The 22,803-nt window shown below is 38.5% G+C and overlaps 1 protein-coding gene across 2 annotated transcripts in view; it reads left to right on the top strand.

Annotated features, from left to right (window-relative positions):
- Positions 1–22,803, top strand: part of PLEKHG7 (pleckstrin homology and RhoGEF domain containing G7) — a 51,611-nt gene that overhangs the window by 3,516 nt on the left and 25,292 nt on the right. For both annotated transcript variants that reach the window (XM_063445157.1, XM_063445156.1), the window contains exons 2-5: positions 7,232–7,978; positions 12,744–12,766; positions 18,017–18,144; positions 20,780–20,820. In XM_063445157.1, the coding sequence (XP_063301227.1) occupies positions 7,262–7,978; positions 12,744–12,766; positions 18,017–18,144; positions 20,780–20,820 (909 nt within the window). In that variant the 5' untranslated portion in view covers positions 7,232–7,261. The remainder of the gene's footprint in view (positions 1–7,231; positions 7,979–12,743; positions 12,767–18,016; positions 18,145–20,779; positions 20,821–22,803) is intronic.

Here is a 22,803-nt window from a genome sequence, read left to right as displayed (position 1 = left end):
ATGAGCATCACATTAACATTTTATTTATTAGCATATAATCTTTATTGATTCTTAGACCCCTTAGTACCTCCTTCTTCTCTTTTTTTTTTTTGTATGTTCTATCAACTGGTTATTCAAGTTCTTTCAGCAGGACACCTGCTGAATCTTTGCCCGAGCACAGCTGGACCAATCCGTATATTATTTTGAGAGGAACACCTGTGCTTGCGTGAGATGCTCTGAATGCTTCCACTGTTATGTTAAGGAGTGAGTAGAGAAAATAGTGGTTTAGTAAGTAAATAGTTATATGGAGAATTGACAAGAGAATTGACAAGGTAATACTATAAACGCGGAATATAGAACCACATAAATTTAGTAATCTTAATTCTGTGAATTCCTATGAAGCACAGGTCATAAGGATACGATGGGTATTCTTATTCTGTATAAAAAGTTTTGCATCCACTTTGACATTCACACTGGTTTCGTGCGCATGCACAATTTTCTTATGTATAAAATTATTATTCTACCCTACATATATTGGTGCCTTTAAAAAAAAAAAAAAAAAAAAAGTAAAATAGATAATAATATGCATCTCTGACATGATTTATTCCTCTATCAATTTTTTGCTCAGTTTCTTTACTAATGATTTTACTATTGATTACATTCACAAAATAAGACAACTGAATAATAATCTTAGGGAAAAAGGCACGTTTGTATTTTGAAAGATTTTTAGATATTAAAATGGAAGAACACTAATCTGTCTCAGAAAACCCATCAATGTGGCAGAGGTGTAAACATTTGTCACAAAGAAAGTACACTTTTGTATATTTATATATTTGAGGCTACAAATTTGTTAATTAAGAAAACAAACATAAAAGTAATGGCGGGGGGGGGGGGGGGGGGGAGGGATAAAGAGGTGCAGTATGGGAATACTGCATCAAATTTAACATAACAAATTTTAGACATGACCCCATTACTTTTCATGGATACAATAATGTGATATATTAATTTATATTTTTTTCTTGGTGTGTTGTTTTACTGTTATGTAGTAATCTAGTTCCACCTTTAAAGTTGACGGCTTGTTGTAGGTACACTATCATTTTGCTATAATGTTGCTTCCTGTAAGTGGAAAAATCTTTGTTCCTACATGACATCTCTTTGTATATCAAGCTATGAAGTATAAGATCACTGAATTGATTTATGTTCTAAAGTACATGTGTTATGCTCTATAGTGGAAGGTAATTATTTGTCTATGGAATGGATATCTAACTGATTGAGTTGTAATTAATCATTTCAAATTAGAGGTGTTCCTTATGGTATATATATATTTTTTCATTTGGGCACATGGTTTATAGTTTAGTGGATAAATCTCAATCTTCTGCTATCCAAAAGTAATGCCTAGCCATGCATGCACATGTAATAAATATCAGTATTATCTGAAAACGATTATGGGTTAATTAAAGGGACACTATAGTCACCAGAACAACTACAGCTTATTGCATTTGTTCTGGTGAGTAGAATCATTCCCTTCAGGCTTTTTGCTGTAAACACTGTCAGAGAAAATGCAGTGTTTACATTATAGCCTAGTGATAACTCCACTGGCCACTCCTTAGATGGCTGTTAGAAGCGCTTCCTGGGGCAGTGATGTGTACAGTAAACAGCACTGCCATTCAATGTCTCCACCCTCTGCATGCAGATGCTGAACGTTCCTTACTCTCAGTCTAACTTGTTTTTTTCAAAAAAAACAACCTTCACGCTCCCCTCTGAGCAGGTAAAACGGACCAATCACAGGCTTCTCTATAAGGAGCCTGTGATTGGTCCACGCACTTGACATTGGAGGGGGCGCGGAAGTCAGTGCTGGGAGCTTGGTTCAGTGCTGGATTCCAGGTAAGCAAAACTCTATTTTTTACAGGTTTGGGGGGGGGGGGGGGGGGAGGGGGGGGGGGGAGGGGGGGGGGGGGCTTCTCCATAGTGCCCAATAAGGCATTTTACACCATAAACGTCTACCTCTCCAAAAGCGTGGGATTATTCACTTTAAATCCTGAATGCCTCTTGTCAGAGCTATATAAATTCTATTTCGTTCAAACACAATGTACGGCAGACATTGCAAAAATCTATCATTTGCACCATGTACATATCGAACTCTCAGGATGAAAGGGTTAGCTGCACAGAGGGGTACTTTATACCTCAATAATAACATGCACTTTATAATATAACAGGATAAATATGTTATATAAGATTAGGTTGAAATTACCTAATGTACAACCATATTTGTACATCCATCTACACTATTTTAAAGGTTCACTCCAACCACCATGACCACTTCAGTGATTTGAAGTGGTCATGGTTGTAGGAGTCAGTATGTGAAGTGTTTCTGCTTGAAACACTGCGCATCCAGTGCGTTATTTACGTGTGTTGAGGGTTAGGTACACCCCCAGCGCACACCCGAACTTCAGGCTGCCAATGTCAATTCTATGCATAAAAAACGTCTGTCGTCATCTCACAATGTACAATGCCGACAGACGTTAAAATCTTCCACCTGCATCATTTTACGTATGATGTGATGCATTGTTTAGAATGGAAGATACATTATACAAAGGAATTTAGAAGTTAAATGCAAAATTTTTAAAAAAAGGGTTTGTAATAAATACACACGTAGATTACATGGTGGGCAAGTAGCGAGACAGGAAGCTTGCTTTAGACGTATCCCTAGACTAGGGACTAGTTTGCTAGACTGATGCAAAATATTTTTTTTCTCCTTCACATATTTCCTCTTTTACCACCAGCGAGTTTTACTAAAGTTGGGATCATCAAGAGATAACCAGGAAATTGCAAATTGTAAGCCAGTTTGGCTGTTTTAGCATAAAATTTACAAACACTCGACAAATACTGCTGTAGTGAATAAACCCGGTCTCTGTGACTCTGTCCTCTCTTGGTTTTCCTCCTATCTCTCCCAAAGCTCATTCAGCGTCTTCTTTTCTAATGATACCTCCTCCCCTGGTCCTGTCTCAGTTGGAGTCCCTTAAGGCTCTGTCCTTGGTCCCCTTCTATTTTCCCTTTATACTGCCTCTCTTGGCAAGCTTATTACCTCTTTTGGATTCCAATACCACCTGTACGCTGATGACACCCATATATATCTCTCCTCCCCAGACCTCTCCCCTGCCGCCCTGCAACGTGTCACTGCTTGCCTTTCTTCTATCTCTGGTTGATGTCCTCCCGCTTTCTGAAACTGAATCTTTCCAAAACAGAACTTCTTTCCTCCTCCTAATATTAATCCTCCTCTCTCGCTCTCCCTTCAGATTGGTGGTACCCATATTAGCCCATCCTTACAAGCACATTGTCTTGTTGTTACTTTTGATTCTGGCCTCACCTTTGAGCTGCACATCCAGTCTGTTGTCAATTCATGCCAATTTCACCTCAAAAATATCGCCAGCATCCGCCCCTTTCTTACACAAGATGCTACTAAAGAGCTTGTCCATGCTCTAGTAATCTCTCATATGGACTATTGTAACTCTCTCCTAATTGGTCTTCCCAATAGCCGTATTGCCCCACTACAGTCTGTGATGAATGCTGCCTCCAGACTGATTTTCCTCTCTAGTCGGTCCTCTCACATCTCACCCCTCTGTCAGTCCTTACATTGGCTTCCTGTATACTATAGGAGTCAATTCAAAGTGCTAACCCATACCTATAAAGCACTGAATAATCTTAGCCCCTCTTAAATCTCCTCACAAATTCATAGGTGTGCCCCTTCTCGGCCTCTCCGCTCTGCCTGTGACCTCCGCTGCTCGTACCCGTACGGCCAACTCACACTTGCAGGACTTCTCGCGGGTGGATCCTTTCCTATGGATTAGCCTGCCTACCGCCATCAGACTCTCCCCTAGTCTTCAATCATTTAAGAAGTGCCTTAAAACTCATTTCTTTAGGAAAGCCCATGGCCTCCCAGACTAACCTCTACCTCACAAGCTCTGCTTCACTCCCACCTTTGTTGACTTCTATTCCCTGTCCTAATGTGTTTTATACCCCACCTCCTATAGACTGTAAGCTCGTTTGAGCAGGGCCCTCTTCAACCCTTCGTTTCTGTGAGTTTTCTTGTAATTGTCCTATTTATAGTCAAATCCCCCCTCTAATAATATTGTAAAGCGCTACGGAATCTGTTGGCGCTATATAAATCGCAATAATTATAATAATAATAATAATAATAATAATAATAAACCGTACATTTTATTATTTCATGTGTATGATCTTTACAGAACGTTATTATGTTTTAATAATTAATTGTTGTAGTGTATTTATTATGCTAATTAATATAACTTATATTAAATTAGTTGCGTAATGGTTTACAAGATACCAGTACAAACCTATCCCATGTTACACCATGTAATTTAATGTAAATATTTTAAACGCTATTTTCTTTTGATCAACCCAGCTCTCCTCATTTGTATTAAACTGGATACCTGGATTATGTAATTTAGCACAGAGTTATTACTCAAACATTTAAATACAATTTGCAATTTTGATCAGTTTCCAGTAGTTAAAGGGACACTAATGGTAAAACATGAAAATCGTCATTCTTTGGAGATTAACACTGAGTAAAGCCAGGTTACTCTGATCTGTGGAACAATTATATTTACAGAGAATGGTGAACTTTGTATCTGTATCTCTTTGTAGGTTTCAACACTCTATGATGTAAAAAGCATGTGATTAGACATTATAACTAAAGGAATTCTCTAACTTGATGGAGACGATAACCCCTACTCTTCCTGATAAGGCTTCCCAAGGGGACTGTGTTTAACTTAATCAATAAACACTGTCTCTCCTTTATATTACAGATAAAAAAGGTGACATTTCCCAACATGCTTCTTTTAGAATTATGTATTTTTATATCATAATTTAGTCCTTGTTCCAAAACCTACGTTTACAGACCGGATGCATGTTCATGAAACTATACTCCTCTTTGGAGGTAATGAGAGAGAATTGCATTGTTTCAGCCATTCTCCCAGCATATAATTATCAAAAGAAGAACTGCTTCCTGAGAATGTTACTCCCACTGCTGGAAAAATTGTTTTATGTCTCTGGGCTACACTGAGATGAGGGAGTTCCCCACTGCACAGTGAATTACGCTTTGTAACATACAGTGTACCATCATGCACTGTGCATGGACATCGTGATATGTCCATTGAAATTACACGTTCTGGCCTGCTTGAGATCGAAGGAGATAATTATCTCAAGTATCATCTGGTATTTGTGCCTGCTGGTCTTAATTCAGCCCCTCTAATTACCCACATGCCCGGGAGGAGCTGGGGAGACAGAGACAGGGAGATGCTCTATAACCATATATAGGTCCTAAATGATAAATATTGCAGTAGGAATGTCGGAGTCTTTCAGGAATGTGCTTATAATGGGAACATGTAATAGCAGCATGATGAAAGTGTGAATAGTTGTTATTTGATTATGTTGAGGTTTCCTGCACATTTCTATTAATACAAGAGGTGGTTGTGAATTCCTTACCTTTATGCTTCATGAACACGCATCCTGTCGGCAAATCAGCCAATAAGAATGTGTTTGTTCTTGTTTGCTTTGCACAGGTTTTTTTGTTTATTCAGTTTGACTTTGTCACGCAATAAATGATCAGTGATTCTTTCACATGTTTGGATAGGGCATGGCTGAGAGCTTTGGGTGTGTGTGCGTGCGTGCGTTAAATGCCAAAATTAATTACAATAAGTGTGATGGCAACGAACGAAATTAAATGTTCATTACAAGTGGCAGACTATTTATACGTAATAATCATAATGTGTTTTAACAATGTGACTTTCACATTGCATACAGTACGCACATGGCTTGTGTACCGAAGGAGGAAAACTAAAGCAAAAAACAGGCACAATTCCTACCGGGGTATTTCGAGTACAGATGACTTGAAGAATTTTACCAGTTTGACAAGTTTGAAACCACTGTGAATTTACTTTGAATTCCTGACAATTCTCACTTTGGTGAATACCCTAAGTTAAGCTAATGTTTATTCTTTAGGGAGAATCGCACATCAAAAATTTTCTCTAAACTAACAGATTTGATTTTTTTTTATGGCAAGAAAAGCTGGGGGATGCTGCAACACCTGGCCCCTATGGAGCTGTATCTCTATACTGATCAGTGCAACAATAGTCTATTATTCCATTCCTTCTCAAACCCTTATATACTCAGTCTAATTTTATTGTGTTTTACAATGCACAAGCAATTCAGTACAGGTGAATCAGCCTAATTTTAGCAGATAATATGAAAGTGAAAACTAATTTTCATGTCCACAGCACAGTTGGTCCATATACAGAAACACTCCAAGCACCATAACCACTACATCAGGCCCTGATGCCTTATATCGTAAGGTGTCAAATCCTTTTTATACAGTTTAGACCTCTTACCCTGGTCCCCTGTAGGCTCTCCTGAGCTAAGCTCTGCACTGCTGGGCTAACTAATTGGCTGAGAGCGTCAACCAGTTTGACTCTTCACTAGGACAGAATGCTGTAGTGGTTATGGTGCTTGGACTGTTCTTTTGAATGATTTATTAAGACACTCCAAACACACATGGACACCTTACACATGTATGGATACCCAACTCTTACAGAACCTCAACTCCTATGTTGCTTTACCAGTCATGAGACTGTGGCATAGCATCATGAAAAAGTTAATTTTGCAGCAGATGAGATTCTACTGCCAACCCTGACTCTAAATTGATAAATACAAACATGCAAACATACCATTAGAGCGTGTGCTTCTTCATTTTATAGCTATAACGTTACAAAACCCCACAGTTTTTATGCCAGATAGACATTTCATGCAGTTTAATAGATCTATACTTTTTTTGATTGGAGTGCACCCACCATTCCTTCATGCATCCCATATAACTGTTGGTAATTTCTGCACCACCATATTAATATATATGAGTGATTCTCCTTACATGTTATTAAAATGCTGTTATAGTGGTTATGGTGCCAGGAGTACCCTGCCCCCATCCCTGAGTAATTAGTTAAACCATTTAAGAATGGTTTGACAACTTATCTGGGTTCTGCAGACGGCCACAGCCACCTTTCCTGCTTTTGGAAGATCCTACAAGAAACCTCCATTAGGTACACTGAGCTAAGCCCTGCTATACAGGGCTGTCTCATTGGCTGAGTGTCAGCTAATTGTTTTTGAGTCCATGTTTGAGTATAATTTTGTTGAAGGGAAGTGATCAGTACTAGATATTAATGTATTTCTCTCCCACCAGGAACCCACAGGCCTGACAGATGTCTGGAAAATGCTGGAGCCAGTTCATATTATATTTCCCGTGATGGATAATGAGTCCATCAAACCTCCAGAGAACCCAATGAAGGACACTAGTCCAAAAATGTTTGAAATTGTTGAATCACCAATTCAGCTCCACATATCTTGTGAAAATTCAGACATAAAAGACATTGAGATCACTTCGGACATGCTGAATCCTAAAACAGAAATTATCCGTAGAAAATCACAAAAAATTCACCACCTTGTTGTAACAGTTCCTCCAAATGAAGAAGAAGGAAATTATATTACTCCTTTCCAATTTGACAGGTTAGCTCCTGCCAGGATTTCTACGAGTCCAACTCTAAGGAGGCTAAGGAAAAGCACACCTGGCTATTTTACGCCATTGCAAGATATTTTCGATGTCTCCAAGTTCCCGACTCACAAAGAGCAATGTGAGTTGGAAGGTTCTCCAGGAGATGTTTGTGAAACTCCACCATGGAGTTCTAAATACCCAGACTCTATCACACCACCTTCTTGTGACAGCCCATTATTATCTAGTTCTGTGAACAATGTATCCAGTGTTCCCCAAAATCAAGCTGAATATGTCAGTGAAATTCCTTCAGATGAACAGGTTTCAAAAACCAAACAAACAGAAAATGAAAATTTGCAAATGACCTCAGAGAAGGAGAGTACTGATACTTTGCCACCAGAAGACCCATCTGACCCTGAAAATGTGAACAGCTGTCATCAGGTAGGTTAAGTCAATAATGACATATATCATAAGTGATACTGATGTTTACATGTTTATCAAAATACATTCACAAAATTGTTTCATCCTTAAATACATAAAGCCATATAGATGCTTTGGGGATATGAACTTGGTCTTAGTAGATGTCAACAAAGAAAATATCTCCAAAAACTTATGTATACACCCATCCTTAAATATGCTTTTAGCAGAATGGTCCTTTTTCCTCCAGGACAAATACACATTGTGCAAGTGTATGCGGAATGTGGAATGTTAAAGATATCTGTGGTACATCAATGTTCTTTATTCTGTCCATTGTAATGTCAGTCAATAATCTTTACTCCAGGCCATGGCTCTGAACTGGACTATGTCCTAACAAGTGTAGATGATAGAGGGTTAAAGGTCAAATGCACCACTGCTGCCAAACACTTCAGCTAATAGGGTTATTTACTAAATATCAAAATATGGAATGTACACCAGCATAGCTGTGGGAAAACCAGTATATATTATTTATATATTTTTTTTCTTAAAGAACAAATTGTTTACAACCTCCTCACCCACCTAAAATGTTGCACCCACCCTCACCTTTGCCATATATAAGGATAATTGTCATCAAATTTTCAATTCTAACTTTGGAACAGTTCATTACATTTAATGAAACTTAATAAAAAAAAAAAGGTGAAATTTTCACAACAAAAATCAATATAAATCATTTTAAAAAATCTGCAAGTTTCATTAACTGTAATAAACTTTAAACAATGAGAAGTGAAAATGTGATGACAGTTTGCTCTGTAAGTAGAGAAAGGCAAAACAAACAGATTTGACTAGTGTCCTTTTGCACTATAGTGCCCATTCACACAACCGAGGCACAGAACCAGAAGGCCCTAATTCCTCCCCCACAGATCAAGGGTAATGTTTCAGAGGGTAGTAAATTCAGAAACCAAAGTGTGCATGTAAGTAGCTGGTATGATTTGCAGTAAGTGTTTGAAAACAAACAGCAAACCGTGTCCTAATTGTAGATTTGAATTAGTTACCCTCACAATCACCCCCTTTCCCCCCTTTCCAGTAGGAACCTTTTCCCCAGCACCTGGACTTCCTTACTCCCTTTGCGCTGCCACCCACGCCTCCTCCAATACAGGACTGGGCTGATCCAGTGACGTTATCAAACTTTCTGTCGTGGCCAATGGGTAGCATAGGAGAGTGATGTGCATGTGCGGCAACCGTTATACGCACATCCAAATGTTTCTCATTGGAAAGCATCGTATTCTATATTTTAATATGAGCTGCAGGCTGCAGCCTCATGTGACCACGTTTTAATTGGTCTTTTTTTAATTGGTTGTAGAGGAAGCACCTCTAGTGATTGTCAGGAAGACAGCCACTTGAGGTATGTTTACTCAGCAATTTAGATATTGCAGTTTTCACCAAACTGCAAATTTTTACATTGCAGGGTTAAATACAGGAATTAAAAAAAACATAACTACAGGACCACTGCACTAAGACCACTTTACTGAAATGAAGTGGTCTGAATGACGTCAGTGTCCCTTTAATTATAAACTTTGTGAGGTATTTTTTGTGTAAAAAATGGAAGTTAGTTTGTATGGGCCCGCCATCTCCATGTGTAACTTCTTAATCAGTGACTATCAGAGAGGATAGTCTACTTAGCAACCACCCGGCTGGTAACTGCTGACTGGATTACCTGCTTGGTGATGTCAGTTTGTGGTTGTTGATGGGACAGCAATTTAGAAACAACACTGCTGTTCTGTTCTCGCTAAGTTAATTGGCAGTTATTAAAAAAAAAAAAAAAACAATATTGGCATCTAGCAACAGATTAATGAGCTTAGTTTAAAAGTATCTTCTATTATAAACATGGCCAAGTGTAGCTTATTCCCAAGATCTCCTGATCTCCCCATGTCTCTCGCTGACTGATTCCCACACATGTGGTAACATGTCCATTTCCTAAAGCCTGACACAATGCTAAATTACATCAAATTTACAATCTACTAACTGACCAGAGGGCGACCTCTCCATGAGAATTCCTTAAAAGCTTTGACGCAGTTATTTACTATTTCTACGATTTACTAACCAGCTGGCTGAATCAGACCATTAGCGATTTATAGTAGTTTTTGTGTAGTGATTTATTTACTGGTTAATATAAAGCACTTTTTTGGGATAATGTGTAGTGAGACCAGGAGTAGGCTTTAACTCGGGAAGTGGCGTAGATATAACGAATCCTTTCAGTGCGACAGCAGATATAACTCAATACACCAGTCTCCTCATTGGTTAAGAATTAAATCACTAGATTTAAAAAAGTGTAGAGTTCATTGGACCTCAGTAAAAGGGAGTGTTCTGTCGGTGGGAGGAAATGGGTTAATATGGACACATGACTGGAGAACGGTATTTTCTGGCCATTTTTACCCTTTGGACCCAGGAAACTGTCCATCTCCTTAATCTGTTAACCTATTGCACTCCACCAGACAGGAGGAAGATAGGAAACTATACATTGAACCTCTCCTGGTATTATTGGAGTCAATTAAACCCTTTTTATTAATATTTAAGTTATATTTTATTAATATTTAATTACGTTTTATTTAAATATTCACTTATTATATAGATAGATGATTGGCTCTCTAATTTCATGCTGATATCTCACAAACACCAATATGTATTGATTTATTCATTTCAATTTAACTTTATTGGAGAGTAGCACATCGCACTATACTCTGCTGCAGTACTGAAATTGTTGATGTTACGGTGAGTCTATCGTTATATGCTGGGGTCTAACAGACCCCAGCATGAAATCTTTAAATTCGTTTTCATTATTTATAACTGAACGGATTACACCAGGAAAAAAGATCCATCCAAAAAGATGTCAACCTGTAACTGAGTAAATAAATATCACAGTATTTTAAACAAAGTTAAGTTTAGCAGCAGCGCAAATTTTTACGCCACTTACTAAATAGAAAAAATCATTACAGTTTGGCATTCACAACAGTATTATAGAATACAGAAATGCACATCTGATAACTGTAGCTATGGAATGAGAATGTAATTCCTTATAGTCACTAAAGGAACACAATAGTGTTAGAGATACAAACCTGTATTCCTATCGCTATATTGTCCCTCCCTCAAATATGCTGTAAAAAAATATATATATTTTTTTTAACAAAAGCTGTTAACTCACCTTTTTCCAGAGCCTGCTCCCCTTTCCACATCCTGAAATGCCATCAAGGAGACTTGGCGATGGACCGAACCAATGCTCTGAATAGGGAAGCATTGGGAACCAGATGTGTATGTACGGTGACTCGAGCACATGCACGTGCACGTCACATGACCGACTTGTACTGGAAGGGAGCCACTAAGGTGTGTTTAATCCTGCAATGTAAATATTGCAGCTTTCATGGAACTGCAGTGTTTTGCATTGTAAGGTTAACATGAGAAGGCCAATGTACCCAGACCATTTTATTGCTATGAAATGGTCTGGGTGACTTTAATAGGCCTTTAATATAAAATGCAAATTTTTAGCAGTAAATTATGATTGCTAGGTATTTAGGGGGTTATTATAAATGTAATGCCTGGTAACGATTCATAATAAATTGTGAAGCTAATCCCAGTAAAGACTTTAAACAATATCACTTGACTAATTCTTCCCAAGACAACAATATAGGTGTTGGAATGATGGATCACCAATGAACCCAAGCCTAGTGCAAACATTGTGCTACCTTAGACTATGGACAAAATCACTGCCCCTTGTCATGCTCTAAATCCCCAACAACACAAACTGCACCCACACAAAGTACCTCCCATGCCCAACTTAGCAAAATTAAACTTTCACCTGCTCACCCTTCATAGTTTAGTTCCTCTGATGCCCATATGCCGGGGAAAAGGGGTGGCATGGGGTGGAGTCATAACCCAATGTGTCAAATGAAAAGAACATTCGGACCAATTCCAACATAGGAAATGGGAGAACCTTTCGCCAAGAAGCTCAGAAGTGCTAATAGTCAGATACCAGCAGAGACGTTCAGGAAATGTATCTCTGCCGCTAACTTTGCTTTACAACATTTGCTTTCTTTAGGTGAAATTCATCTCTCTTTTCCAGAGTCGTTCTATATATTTTCTGTGTATATTAGTTTCCATAAAAGTTTAGTAAGTTTTATTTCATATAATCATAGCTTATCTTGTTAAAAATAGTTATTTGATTTTCTCGAAAAGAAGGATATTTTAGATTAATACCCCTAACTTATTGCTGTACGAAACGCAAACATTACATTAGAAAAACACACATTTTGTATGTCTAGCTAAAGAAAGATATGTGATCTATTAAAGGAACACTCAAAGCACCAGACCAATACAGCATATTGTACTGGTTATGGTGCTAGATGTGCCCTGGGGACATACCAGTGTAGTTTGTCAATCCATTTCAGTCTCCCAGGTGCCTGTACCCCATCTGGTCTTATCCTGCTGAATCCCAGATGCCTCTACTCAACTAAGCATAGTCATCAATAATAGTCAATCAGGACTGTGCTGATTAGATGAGAGCCAACGTATGCAACCGCAGGCTCCTGGCTTGATGAATTACACCTGAATGGCACCCAGACACTCCTTGCACCATAACCACTGGAGCATACTTGGAGTATTCCTTTAAATATTATGCGTACTTGATTGATTGGTGTATTTTTTTAACTTAATACTATGCTCATCAATATGCCTATTTAATTGAAACTTTTAATATCTCCCATTATTACATACATGTATTTATTTTTCTTTCTTATAGATGAAACAGTTTCGCCAGTCACGGTACGTATGGATCGACACTTTTAGTTAAAGGATGGTGACAGAGATGGTAATACTTATCTCAAAATAACACCTGTTCATGATTTGCTACACTGCTTGCTATTGAACCTGCCAAAAATGTGTTTATACTAGCTCTTGGGTGTGAGACTTTCTTTGTTAAGGTATTTCAGTGCAGTCATCCAATAAGTTACATAATTCTCGTGCCCATTATAAAGTCATGAGAAAAAAATAATTTCTTAATATATTGACATAGGACTCTGTTGTTTCTGTGTACATCTGCATTTTAGTTGGCTTCAACATAATTTTTGGGGATTCAAAGTGAATTTGTAATTTAAGGCTAAATTAGCCGAACAGAAAAGATACTTGACTTTAAAGGTACACTTCAAACACCATAACAACTGTGCCTCACTGTGGTGGTTATGGTGCCAGGAATCCCCCTCCCCCCCTTCTTACTGTAAGTAGTCAAACCTGTGTTGAATGAGCCCTGTCTTCACTACTAATGCAGAGCCAGATCTTCCTAAGCAAGCTGAGTGTGATACGTTTAGAAAAGGTATAATGCATGATACATTAGTTTTAAGTGAAGTCAAGTTCAATTGCTTATGTTATGTGTCACCATGGCAACCATAATCCTGCATTCAGTTGTCTTAATAATGGTCTTCTCATCATATACCTTTCAAAATTCTAACGTACTGTACTTAATTCCACTAATTAACTTTTTTTTTCAGTTTTTATTTGAAAAAGCAATAAAACGATTATAATGGAAAAATGGCAATTGATGTCAGCTATTTTGTGAGTTTGTCACAGGTGCAGATCTTGCTCCGGTGTGATCTACAAAACGAACCCAGCATGGTCTGCCTTTAATGGACGAAGTATAAACTCCTCTGAGGTCAATGGGAGAGGGGGCCATCTTGTAGTGGCATTGATTTTTGTTAATCTCTGATGCTACAAGTCACTGTGTGCAGAAACAGAGTACTTGAGCATAAGTTGTTATGGTGCTCAGGGTAACTGTTTAAATGAAATGAAAGAATAGACAATGCGTCAGGCTGCAGTTAGTTTATCTCAATGTATGCACTCAGCTGATTGTGCTTGATCCATTTTGTGATTGTTTTATGTTTCGTAACATTCCTTCACTAGACATAACAGGTTTCAACATATGCACACCTCTTGTTTATCCATGGAACTGATTGTACGTCTTCAAAAGCCATCCTGAAACCTTTGTCCACCTATTGTTCTCATTATCTTGTTTAATCGGGAGCTCTCATGAAGTTCTTTGTGAAGTTGTAGGTCAGAAGTCTTGGAAAGAAATAAAACCTAGGCTGTATTACTATAATTAATAAAGGACTCATAAAATAATTATTATCTGGCGTCAAACTATTAACTTGGGTGCGTCAAATAGTATTTGGTTTGTGAGAATGATTGCACGAACCCTGTATTATTGGAAGAATGCGGGAGAATATCGCAGCCGGTGGCTAGGGTTCCCAAATCAGTGTTTGCACTGGACGGATTAAAAGTTGTTTTTTGGGGGGATTCTTTTGAATTCTTTATAGTGTCAGTCAGGGCTGTAATGTTCTGTGGAATTCATATGATCCAGGCAAATCAATTAACTAATTACAGTAGTCACTTTGCGATTCCTAATATTGATAATGGTACAATCCTCATTGTAGTGGTTATGGTGCCAATCGTGTCCCGAAGGCTCCCCCCATTGTAAGTAGAATGGTTTCACCTCTCACCTGGGATCGACAGAACACCGCTCTCCACCTCCGTTAATGATGATAGATATCCAGAAGTTCCGCAGTTGCTCTCTGGCAGCCAATGAGCTAGCCCTAACAGAAGCTTCTGCTTATGAGCTTCCGTCTCCCCGTCATCAGTAGTGGAGGCAAGGAACTAGAATCCAGGCAAGAAGTCAAACTCTTCTAAAATGACTTACAATGAGAAGGGGCACCTTGACACCGTAACCACTACTGTGAGCTGTAGTATTCCTGGTGCTTCGGAGTGTCCCTTTAACTAATTGATTTCAAATTAGGAGCACATTCCATATTCTTCTATATGAATTTCATATTCTGCCCGGCAACACTTCCTTCCTGGCAAGCCCTTCCTGGCAGAATGAAGATTTGTAAGTGTGCAGAAAAAGTCATAATGGTAGAAGTGTATGCGTTCTTCATATTGTGTCATTATAAAGGGAAAAGGACTCCGGGCAGCATATTGCATTGATAGTTGCAGGAGTCTAATCAATGAATGTATCAATGAATCCATCCATCATCCAATACTGTATTCTAAATGGTTCCTTACATTCATTTCAGTCTAAAACTTTTCATATTTGTTTTTCAATTCACACAATTAACTATTTAATAAATAACCCCCTCTGTGTGTTTAGCCAATCAGAATTTAGCATTTTACTATTTAGTACATAAATGCCCTGGTGAGTCCATTTACCATTGAAATATTGACTTGTGATCACAAAATGCAGACATGCAATCTCTTAGAAAACAAAAGTTTTTTCGTAGAATATTCTATGGCTTTTCTTCATAAATATCTAAACATCTCAAAGTGCTGTATCTATTATTAGAACTAATTAGTTTCTTAAAGGATCTCCCTGATCTACATACGTGCTCTGACATTTCAGCCCCAGTTACAAACAGGATTTCATAATTTATTCCTCGGACCTGCCCTAAGGGGGAAAGTTACCTCCATTACAAGCTTATTTACTAAGGTAGCTGGAGGCAAATGCTATTTAGAAAGGAATTTCCAACAGAAGATGCTTCAGGCATTTCCATCGCCAGTTCTCTTGTTTGAAGCGTTAGTGAAAACGACTTGTTATTACTATTATTACTGTTAATCAGCTGTAATTTGGGTTGAGAAAAAGTTGCAGTAACCTTTGGCACTCAACGAAAAAAATACAAGAGCGAGGGCTGCTCGTTAAGCAATATGGGAGCCAGATTTTATTTTTCTAATCTCTCACTCCATGATGTGAGTCATATTGTCTACCAAATCATTTGAGGCTATAGGTTGGGAAATTAGAAAAATGTTAATTTAGTCCTTCCCAATTTTTGTTTACAATAAATATTAAACAGCAGGATTTGCCCCAAGCCTCTGGTCATCTCTGTCTCCTAGCAGATGTTTACTCAAGTTTCCAATTGCAGATATAATCTACTTAAAGGGTTTATCCAAGCACCATGAAATAGCCATCGTGCCTGGAATCTGTGCAATTCCACACCTGAAAGCATCGTAGGGTTATCATCAGCTCGCCCATAAACAGAGTTCAGAGGGCTGGCTAATCGTTATTTGCACAGAATGTCAGTCATTGGCCAAGAGCGGTCTGCTGACGTTCTCAGCCAATGAATGTTGGCCATCGTGGATACCGACTTTTCAGATATACAGAAGCAGGAAGTGCATCACTGGACCACGTGGGAGCATCGGGGCCCGTTATGTAATGGTTTGTCCCATTCCTGGGAACTGGGCCTAGGCACTCCTGGCATCATAACCAATGCGAAGGAATATACAATTTTTCTTTTTATGTTTCCGTTTTCTTTTATTTCTTTTTCTTTTCGCTTAAACAGAGATACACAATAGCCCACATTCATCGAGACTATTATGTCAAATTATGTCAAGTAAGCATTTTCATTCATGCTTTCAACAACCTGCATTTAAAATTAATTAAAGATGTCAATCAGCGAAGATTTAACTCGGCAAGTTTCATTCTTTAAGTGCAACACTAATTCCACACGGGAGACTTTGCTCAAATCTTTCACATACTTGGCATGATTGGTATGAGACCTGGAAATCACTCTCAGAGAATATTTCCATATCTTAGGGTGGAGGTGGAATTAAAAAAACATTATAAATTTTTTATATAAATATTATAAAGAACGCCTGTATTTCATGCTTAAAAACCATAAGGCACTGAGAGCCCGTTTGAACGCATTATAAAAGCAATAAAAAGTTTTCTCTGAATATTCTATGTGATGCTGCTCATTAAAAGAGCACTTTAATGTTAAAAATATATTTATTTTAAATCTTAGGGTATTCCTATGCTGTAGATTCAGCCCTCACCTTCTAAAATCAAAAAAGACAAAATAATAAAAGCCATTAAACTTACATGTAATACAACAGCAGAACAGTTTCCAATCAGGGGCTCCTCAGCTTCTGAGATCATCATAACAAATGATATTGGTCCAATCCAACACTTTTCATAGCGAAGCATTGCGAACCCAAGACATTGCGATCACTACACTCTGCCAGTCCAGTACCTCTCGTAGAGAAGCCTTTGGGAAGCACTGGCTGAGTTCTGCTTTATCATGCTTCAATTAGCAAAGGTCTTCACAAGGAAGATTCTCTAGTGGCTGTTAGTCTGACAACCACTGGGGTGTTCTTAGATGAATTTAAACATTGCCATTTCTTAGTAAGGTCTTTGCTGGTTAGGAAACATTTGCATTTCTCAACAGATGTTGTATTTGCCCTAGTTAGGTACACATTTAAAATGTATTTAGTCCTAAGCAGTCTTTAGCTGCTAGGGGTAAATAAATGACTAAACAAAGCCTCCTATTGCCAGAAACAGTTCTAAATAAATTTGTTAAGCTTGATGCCAGCTTTGGAAAAGTGCCCCTCGATTTTTTTCTTTGACAAGTTCTGTGGTTAAGAACAATTAATGGAGGCCTGGCCAAAAATTCACTTTTCAGTCCCTTCTCATGAGGGAATGGGACTCCAGGGGGTCAGTAGGACAATGTTTAGTAAGTTTAGTAATAGTAAGTCTCATTTAAAGTCTCTTGTTTCTACTGTCTTGCTTAGTGCACACAAAATGGCCACTATGTCCGAAAGGATTCACTATGTCCGAAAGGATTCACTATGTCCGAAAGGATTCACTATATCTGAAAGGATGACTGTCAGTCATTGTTGTATTGATGGCTCTACCGGGAACTTTCTTATCTAAGAGCCTACAGTATGCAGGCACTCCACTTCAACCTGCTAAGAAAACAAATTACACAATACTGTTTATTTCACAGCGTTTCCAAACAGAGGTCAGAGGGGATCAAGGAGTATGGATGCTAAGCAATATACATTGATACATTGTGTCAGTAAAATTAATTATATTTTACCATCTTTTTTTTCCACTTTCTCCTTTATCTATTCAATGCTTATAATCTGAGCAGCTACATGGACAAACATCCTACGTCTAACATGACAGGTCCTTGTTTTATCCTAAACTCGTGTTGCTATTTCATAAATGTCACAAGTGTTTTCTTTATTGTTTTGAAGGAGCTACGAACGAAGACGCAGTTCTGTGGTTCTCAGCTTACCTGGGCTGGAGGTGTTTCCGGGGGACCTTCTGGTGTCTGATGGAGCCTCGGATTACATGTATCATACATCCTTGTTTCCAAACACAGGTAAAAATGAGGATCATCATCATATTCTGATATGGAAATTACTTCATATAGGAATTATTGTGGAGGGCTCTACAAAACCTAGTGGGCTAGGCCTTAACGTTAGCCAAACCAACAGATATTTTACTCATGCCTAGTCCGACCTTGGGTGATTTATTGACATTGTTTTGGTACTGTCATATATGTGCACATTGCCAAAAAATAAATATTTGTTATCATTATTGATCTATCCCAAACACATAAAATTAAAGGGACACTATAGTCACCAGAAAAACTACAGCTTATTGCATTTGTTCAGGTGAGTAGAATAATTCCCGTTAGGCTTTTTGTTGTAAACACCGTCTTTTCAGAGAAAATGTGTCTCTACCCTCTGTATGCAGACATTGTACTTTCCTCATAGAGATGCATTTATTCAATTCATCTCTCTGAGGAGATGCTGATTGGCCAGGGTTGTGTTTGACTTGTGCTGCCTCTGCCCCTGATCTGCTTCCTTGACAGTCTCAGCAAATCCTAAGGATAAGCATTGTGATTGGCTCAGACCACCACTTCTGATGATGTCAGCAGACAGTACAGAGGCAGACAGGGGCAGAGCCAGCAGTTGCAGACTTGCATACAAGTAAGATTTTACTATATTTATGGAGGCAAGGATGGCCATGGGGACTAGATGGTAATTTTAACACTATAGGGTCAGGAATACATGTTTGTGTTCCTGACCCTATACTGTTCCTTTAAAGTTAGTTTATTAAATGGTTCCATGACCATTTCATTAAGGATTACTCTAATCAAGACCAGTGTTATTGTAAAACACTGTTTTTTGATTGTAGTAACTCTTTAAAGATATCAAATGTAGGATTTCACTTTTAGCATTATTACTTTCCTTTATACCACAGTCCAACCCAAACAGTTCAAACCAGGCTCCAACCCAAACTTTAACTTTGACCTTTACATTTGTCTTGCACCTTGTCCTAACCCTAATTCCAAGTCTATGCCTGAGATTTATCATAGTGTCACGTTCTGAAAAGTGGTGCAACGATTTAAAAGAGAAATGTACTGTACCTGCTGGTTTCCATGGTGATTGTCCTACGTTTAGTACTTTGCCCCATTTTTCAGAAAACAACACTTTGATAAATCTCCTCTTTTGTTAAATATATCTAAAATTCTGCATTATTATTGATGTAGCCCTAACCTTAGAATTTGGAAACGTTTATAGATATTATTCAAAATATGACACAAAACCTTCCCCTGCTTTGCATCATTAACAATAAAGCCTGTGAACAGTGTAAAGAGTAAATCTTGATTTGCTCCTGGTTAGAGTTTAAGCCATCGAGAGTCAAGCTTTTTAAACAAATCTATTAAAGGTGCACTTTAACAACCATAACCACTGCAGCACATTTGTGTGTGTGTTGCACTCTCCCACGGTAAGACTCCCACTCTTCAGAAGCAATAATAGATTGTTCCTTTTAGAACTTAAGCTATTGGCTCCTTAGCGAATGGCACAATGGGGCTATTGGCACCAAAACCACCTCAACAAACTGTAGTGCTTTTTGTATTACAAAGTCCCTTTAAATAGTTTTATCTGCCCTACTACAGTTTCCAAAATAGAAAATAGATATAGCAAATCATCAAAGCAGCAGGAAGAGTAAAGAGGCTTAAGTCTTGCTTTTATTGCAAAATTAATGACGTGCAGTAGAAGTTGTGCAAGAATGGGCTAGCAGAAAAGGGTGAACGAGGAAGGTAAATATTTGTTTTGTCATGATCCATGCAATTTTCTATAAAAAAATCTCTGAAAGACACTGCAAAGTCAACTAATAATTGGTTACATTTGAGGTTTTATCCATTGAGCCGGAAGAATACCAGTGACAAATCATTTTAACAGTATATTTCTTCTAACGGGAAATGAGTTACAAATTTACTGTACATACTGTGGGGTTTACATACTAAACACAGAATTCCAGTGAATTTAAAAAAAAATAATTGCATAATATGTTTGAAATAGAGGATATGAAAAAAAAATTCTGCAACACAGCTATAGTAACAGTTTAGCTTTTAGGCTAAATTTTTAAATTCAGTTTTCAATTTTGTGTTTGGTGAATAGTGACGTGTGTGTTTTGCAGCCAATAATGTGTTTAGCATTTTTCTGACCCTAGACGCTACCACGTATTGGAAGCTTTTTGTCCACAACTTGTATACTGCCAGCAGTTATGTATGTAATTTGTGTTACTATTTGTAACATTGTACAGGAAGAACGTGATGAACTAAAGGATGGATATAATGAATGAATCTTGTTTTCAGTCCGTGCTACTGTGTAACTATGTAATTATGTACTGTGTATGCACAGTATGTGTGTGTTAATGTTTGGGTGTGCATTGGTATATGTGACTGCATGTGTAGCGTTTGTAACTTGCTATGTGTGTGTCAGCCAATCAGGAGAAGGGAGAACTTTTAGTTTTTCTGGAGGGGAGATATATATTAAATAAATGGAACAACATGTTGCCAGGGCCAGGAATTCTTGACGTAGATTTTACAATGCAGCAAAAAAAAATTGAGAAAAATTACAGGAAGGAATATATTTCATCTTAATCAGAAGATATTGTAGTTTGAAAGGTTCTAACAGGATTTCAATTTTGTTCATTGACAGATATCAAGAAATCAAAGTGGCCTTTTTCCAAGAAGGGATCTGTGAGTACACTATTTACTAATTAGCAATCACTTAGGATAAGCACGATTTTCTATTTTTTTTTTTTAGGCAATTGTATTTATTTTCACTTTGGAATCTAAGAGAATGAATAAACGAATGGATATTAAAATTGAACATGTCTCAAATTTACAGTATTTAACTACAATATTGAATTTGAAAGTACCCAGTGTAACAAAATAATTATAAATACAAATATTTATACAGCGCCAACATGTTCAGAATCACTGTACAACAGGTGAAACATAGCAAACGATTCATTCTAACAAAATATATTTGACATAAGGGAACGGTAGTTGAAGAGGGGCCTGCCCAAATGAGATTACAATCTAAAAGTAAGAGAGCGCGAGAGAGAGAGACATAAACAGAGAGAGACAGTTTGTTTTATACTTCTTTATCTACGCTGCTCAACCACAACATTAAAACCATTGACAGGTGAAGTGAATAACATTGATTATATTGTTACAATGATAACTGCCAAAGGATGAGATATACTAGGCAGCAAGTGAACAGTCCGTTCTTGAATTACATGTGTTGGAAGCAGAAGAAATAGACAAGTGAAAAGATCTGAGTGACTTTGACAACCGGGTCAGAGCATCTTCAAACCTGCAAGTCTTGTGGGGTGTTCCCAATATGCAATGGTTAGTGCCTACCAAAAGTAATGCAAGGAAGGACAATCCAAGACTTACTGATGCACATGGGGAGCGAAGACTAGCCCGTCTAGTTTGATCACACAGAAGAGTTATTGTCACTCAAATTGCTGAAAAACTTAATGCTGGCCATGAAACAAAAGTGTCAGAACACACAGTGCATCTCAATTTGTTGCGTATGGGGTTGCATAGGAAAAGACCGAGTGCCCAAGATGACCCCTGACCACCACTGAAAGTGCCTTCAATGGGGACGGGAGCATCAGCACTAGACCATGAGTGAGCGAAGAAGATTGCCTGGTCTGATGAATCACATTTTCTTTTAGATCAGGTGGATGGCCGGGTGGTTGTGAGTTGTTTATCTAGGGAAGAGATGACAGCAGGATGCCATACGGGAAGAAGGCAGGCCGGTGGAGGCAGTGTTATGCTCTGGGCAATGTTCTGCTCGGAAACCTTTGGTTCTGGCATTCATGTGGATGTTACTCTGACACGTACTACATACCTAGAGGTTGTGGCAGACCATGTACACCTTCTCATGGTGTTCCCTGATGGCAGTGGCCTCTTTTAGTAGGATAATGCACCCTGCCACAGTGAAAAAAAAAATTAGGAATGAATTGAAAAACATGACAAAGAGTTCAAGGTGTTGTCTTGTCCTTCAAATTCCCAAGATCTCAATCCAATTGAGCATTTGTGGGATGTGCTGGAACAACAAACACAATTCATGGAGGCCTTACCTCACAACTTGCAGGACTTAAAGGATCTGCTGCCAATGTCTTAGTGCCCGATACCACAGGACATGTTCAGAGGATTTGTGGAGTCCATTCCTTTGATGCATCAGAGCTGTTTTGGCAGAATGAGGGGGACCTACATGATATTAGGCAGGTGGTTTTAATGTTGTGGCTGATCAGTTTATTCAGTGCATTAAAAATGCAATTCAGGCGGGGCCTGGCTGCCAAGCTGAATGGCCGCATGCAGAGAGAGCTCTGTCTAAGAAACCTGCTTAACACGTACAAATCGAGGTTTTGCCACAGAAAACCAGACAATCTACAAGTTGGGGACACCCTACAAACGACTCTGCCTTTCTTTGAAGTGTTTTTGCAGCGTGGCAAGCAGCCTGAACCCGAAGCGGTGTTGCGGCCTACCTGTGGGTGCGGATGTGGGAGAAGCGTCCGATCTCCCCGCTGATCACTCTACTGGAAAGGTCCCCCCTCCCCCCTGCCAGTGGGGGTTATCTTGGCGCAAGCATTTGAGCCTGACCTGCCTGTCTTTAGCGGAGCTGTAGCCCTGCTGCTGAGGCACAACCCCGATACACGAGCCCAA

Source organism: Pelobates fuscus, chromosome 3 (genome assembly GCF_036172605.1).
Source record: "Pelobates fuscus isolate aPelFus1 chromosome 3, aPelFus1.pri, whole genome shotgun sequence".
Taxonomy (NCBI): domain Eukaryota; kingdom Metazoa; phylum Chordata; class Amphibia; order Anura; family Pelobatidae; genus Pelobates; species Pelobates fuscus.
Note: the sequence above shows the minus strand (reverse complement) of the source record. Positions and strands in the feature narration are given on the sequence as shown.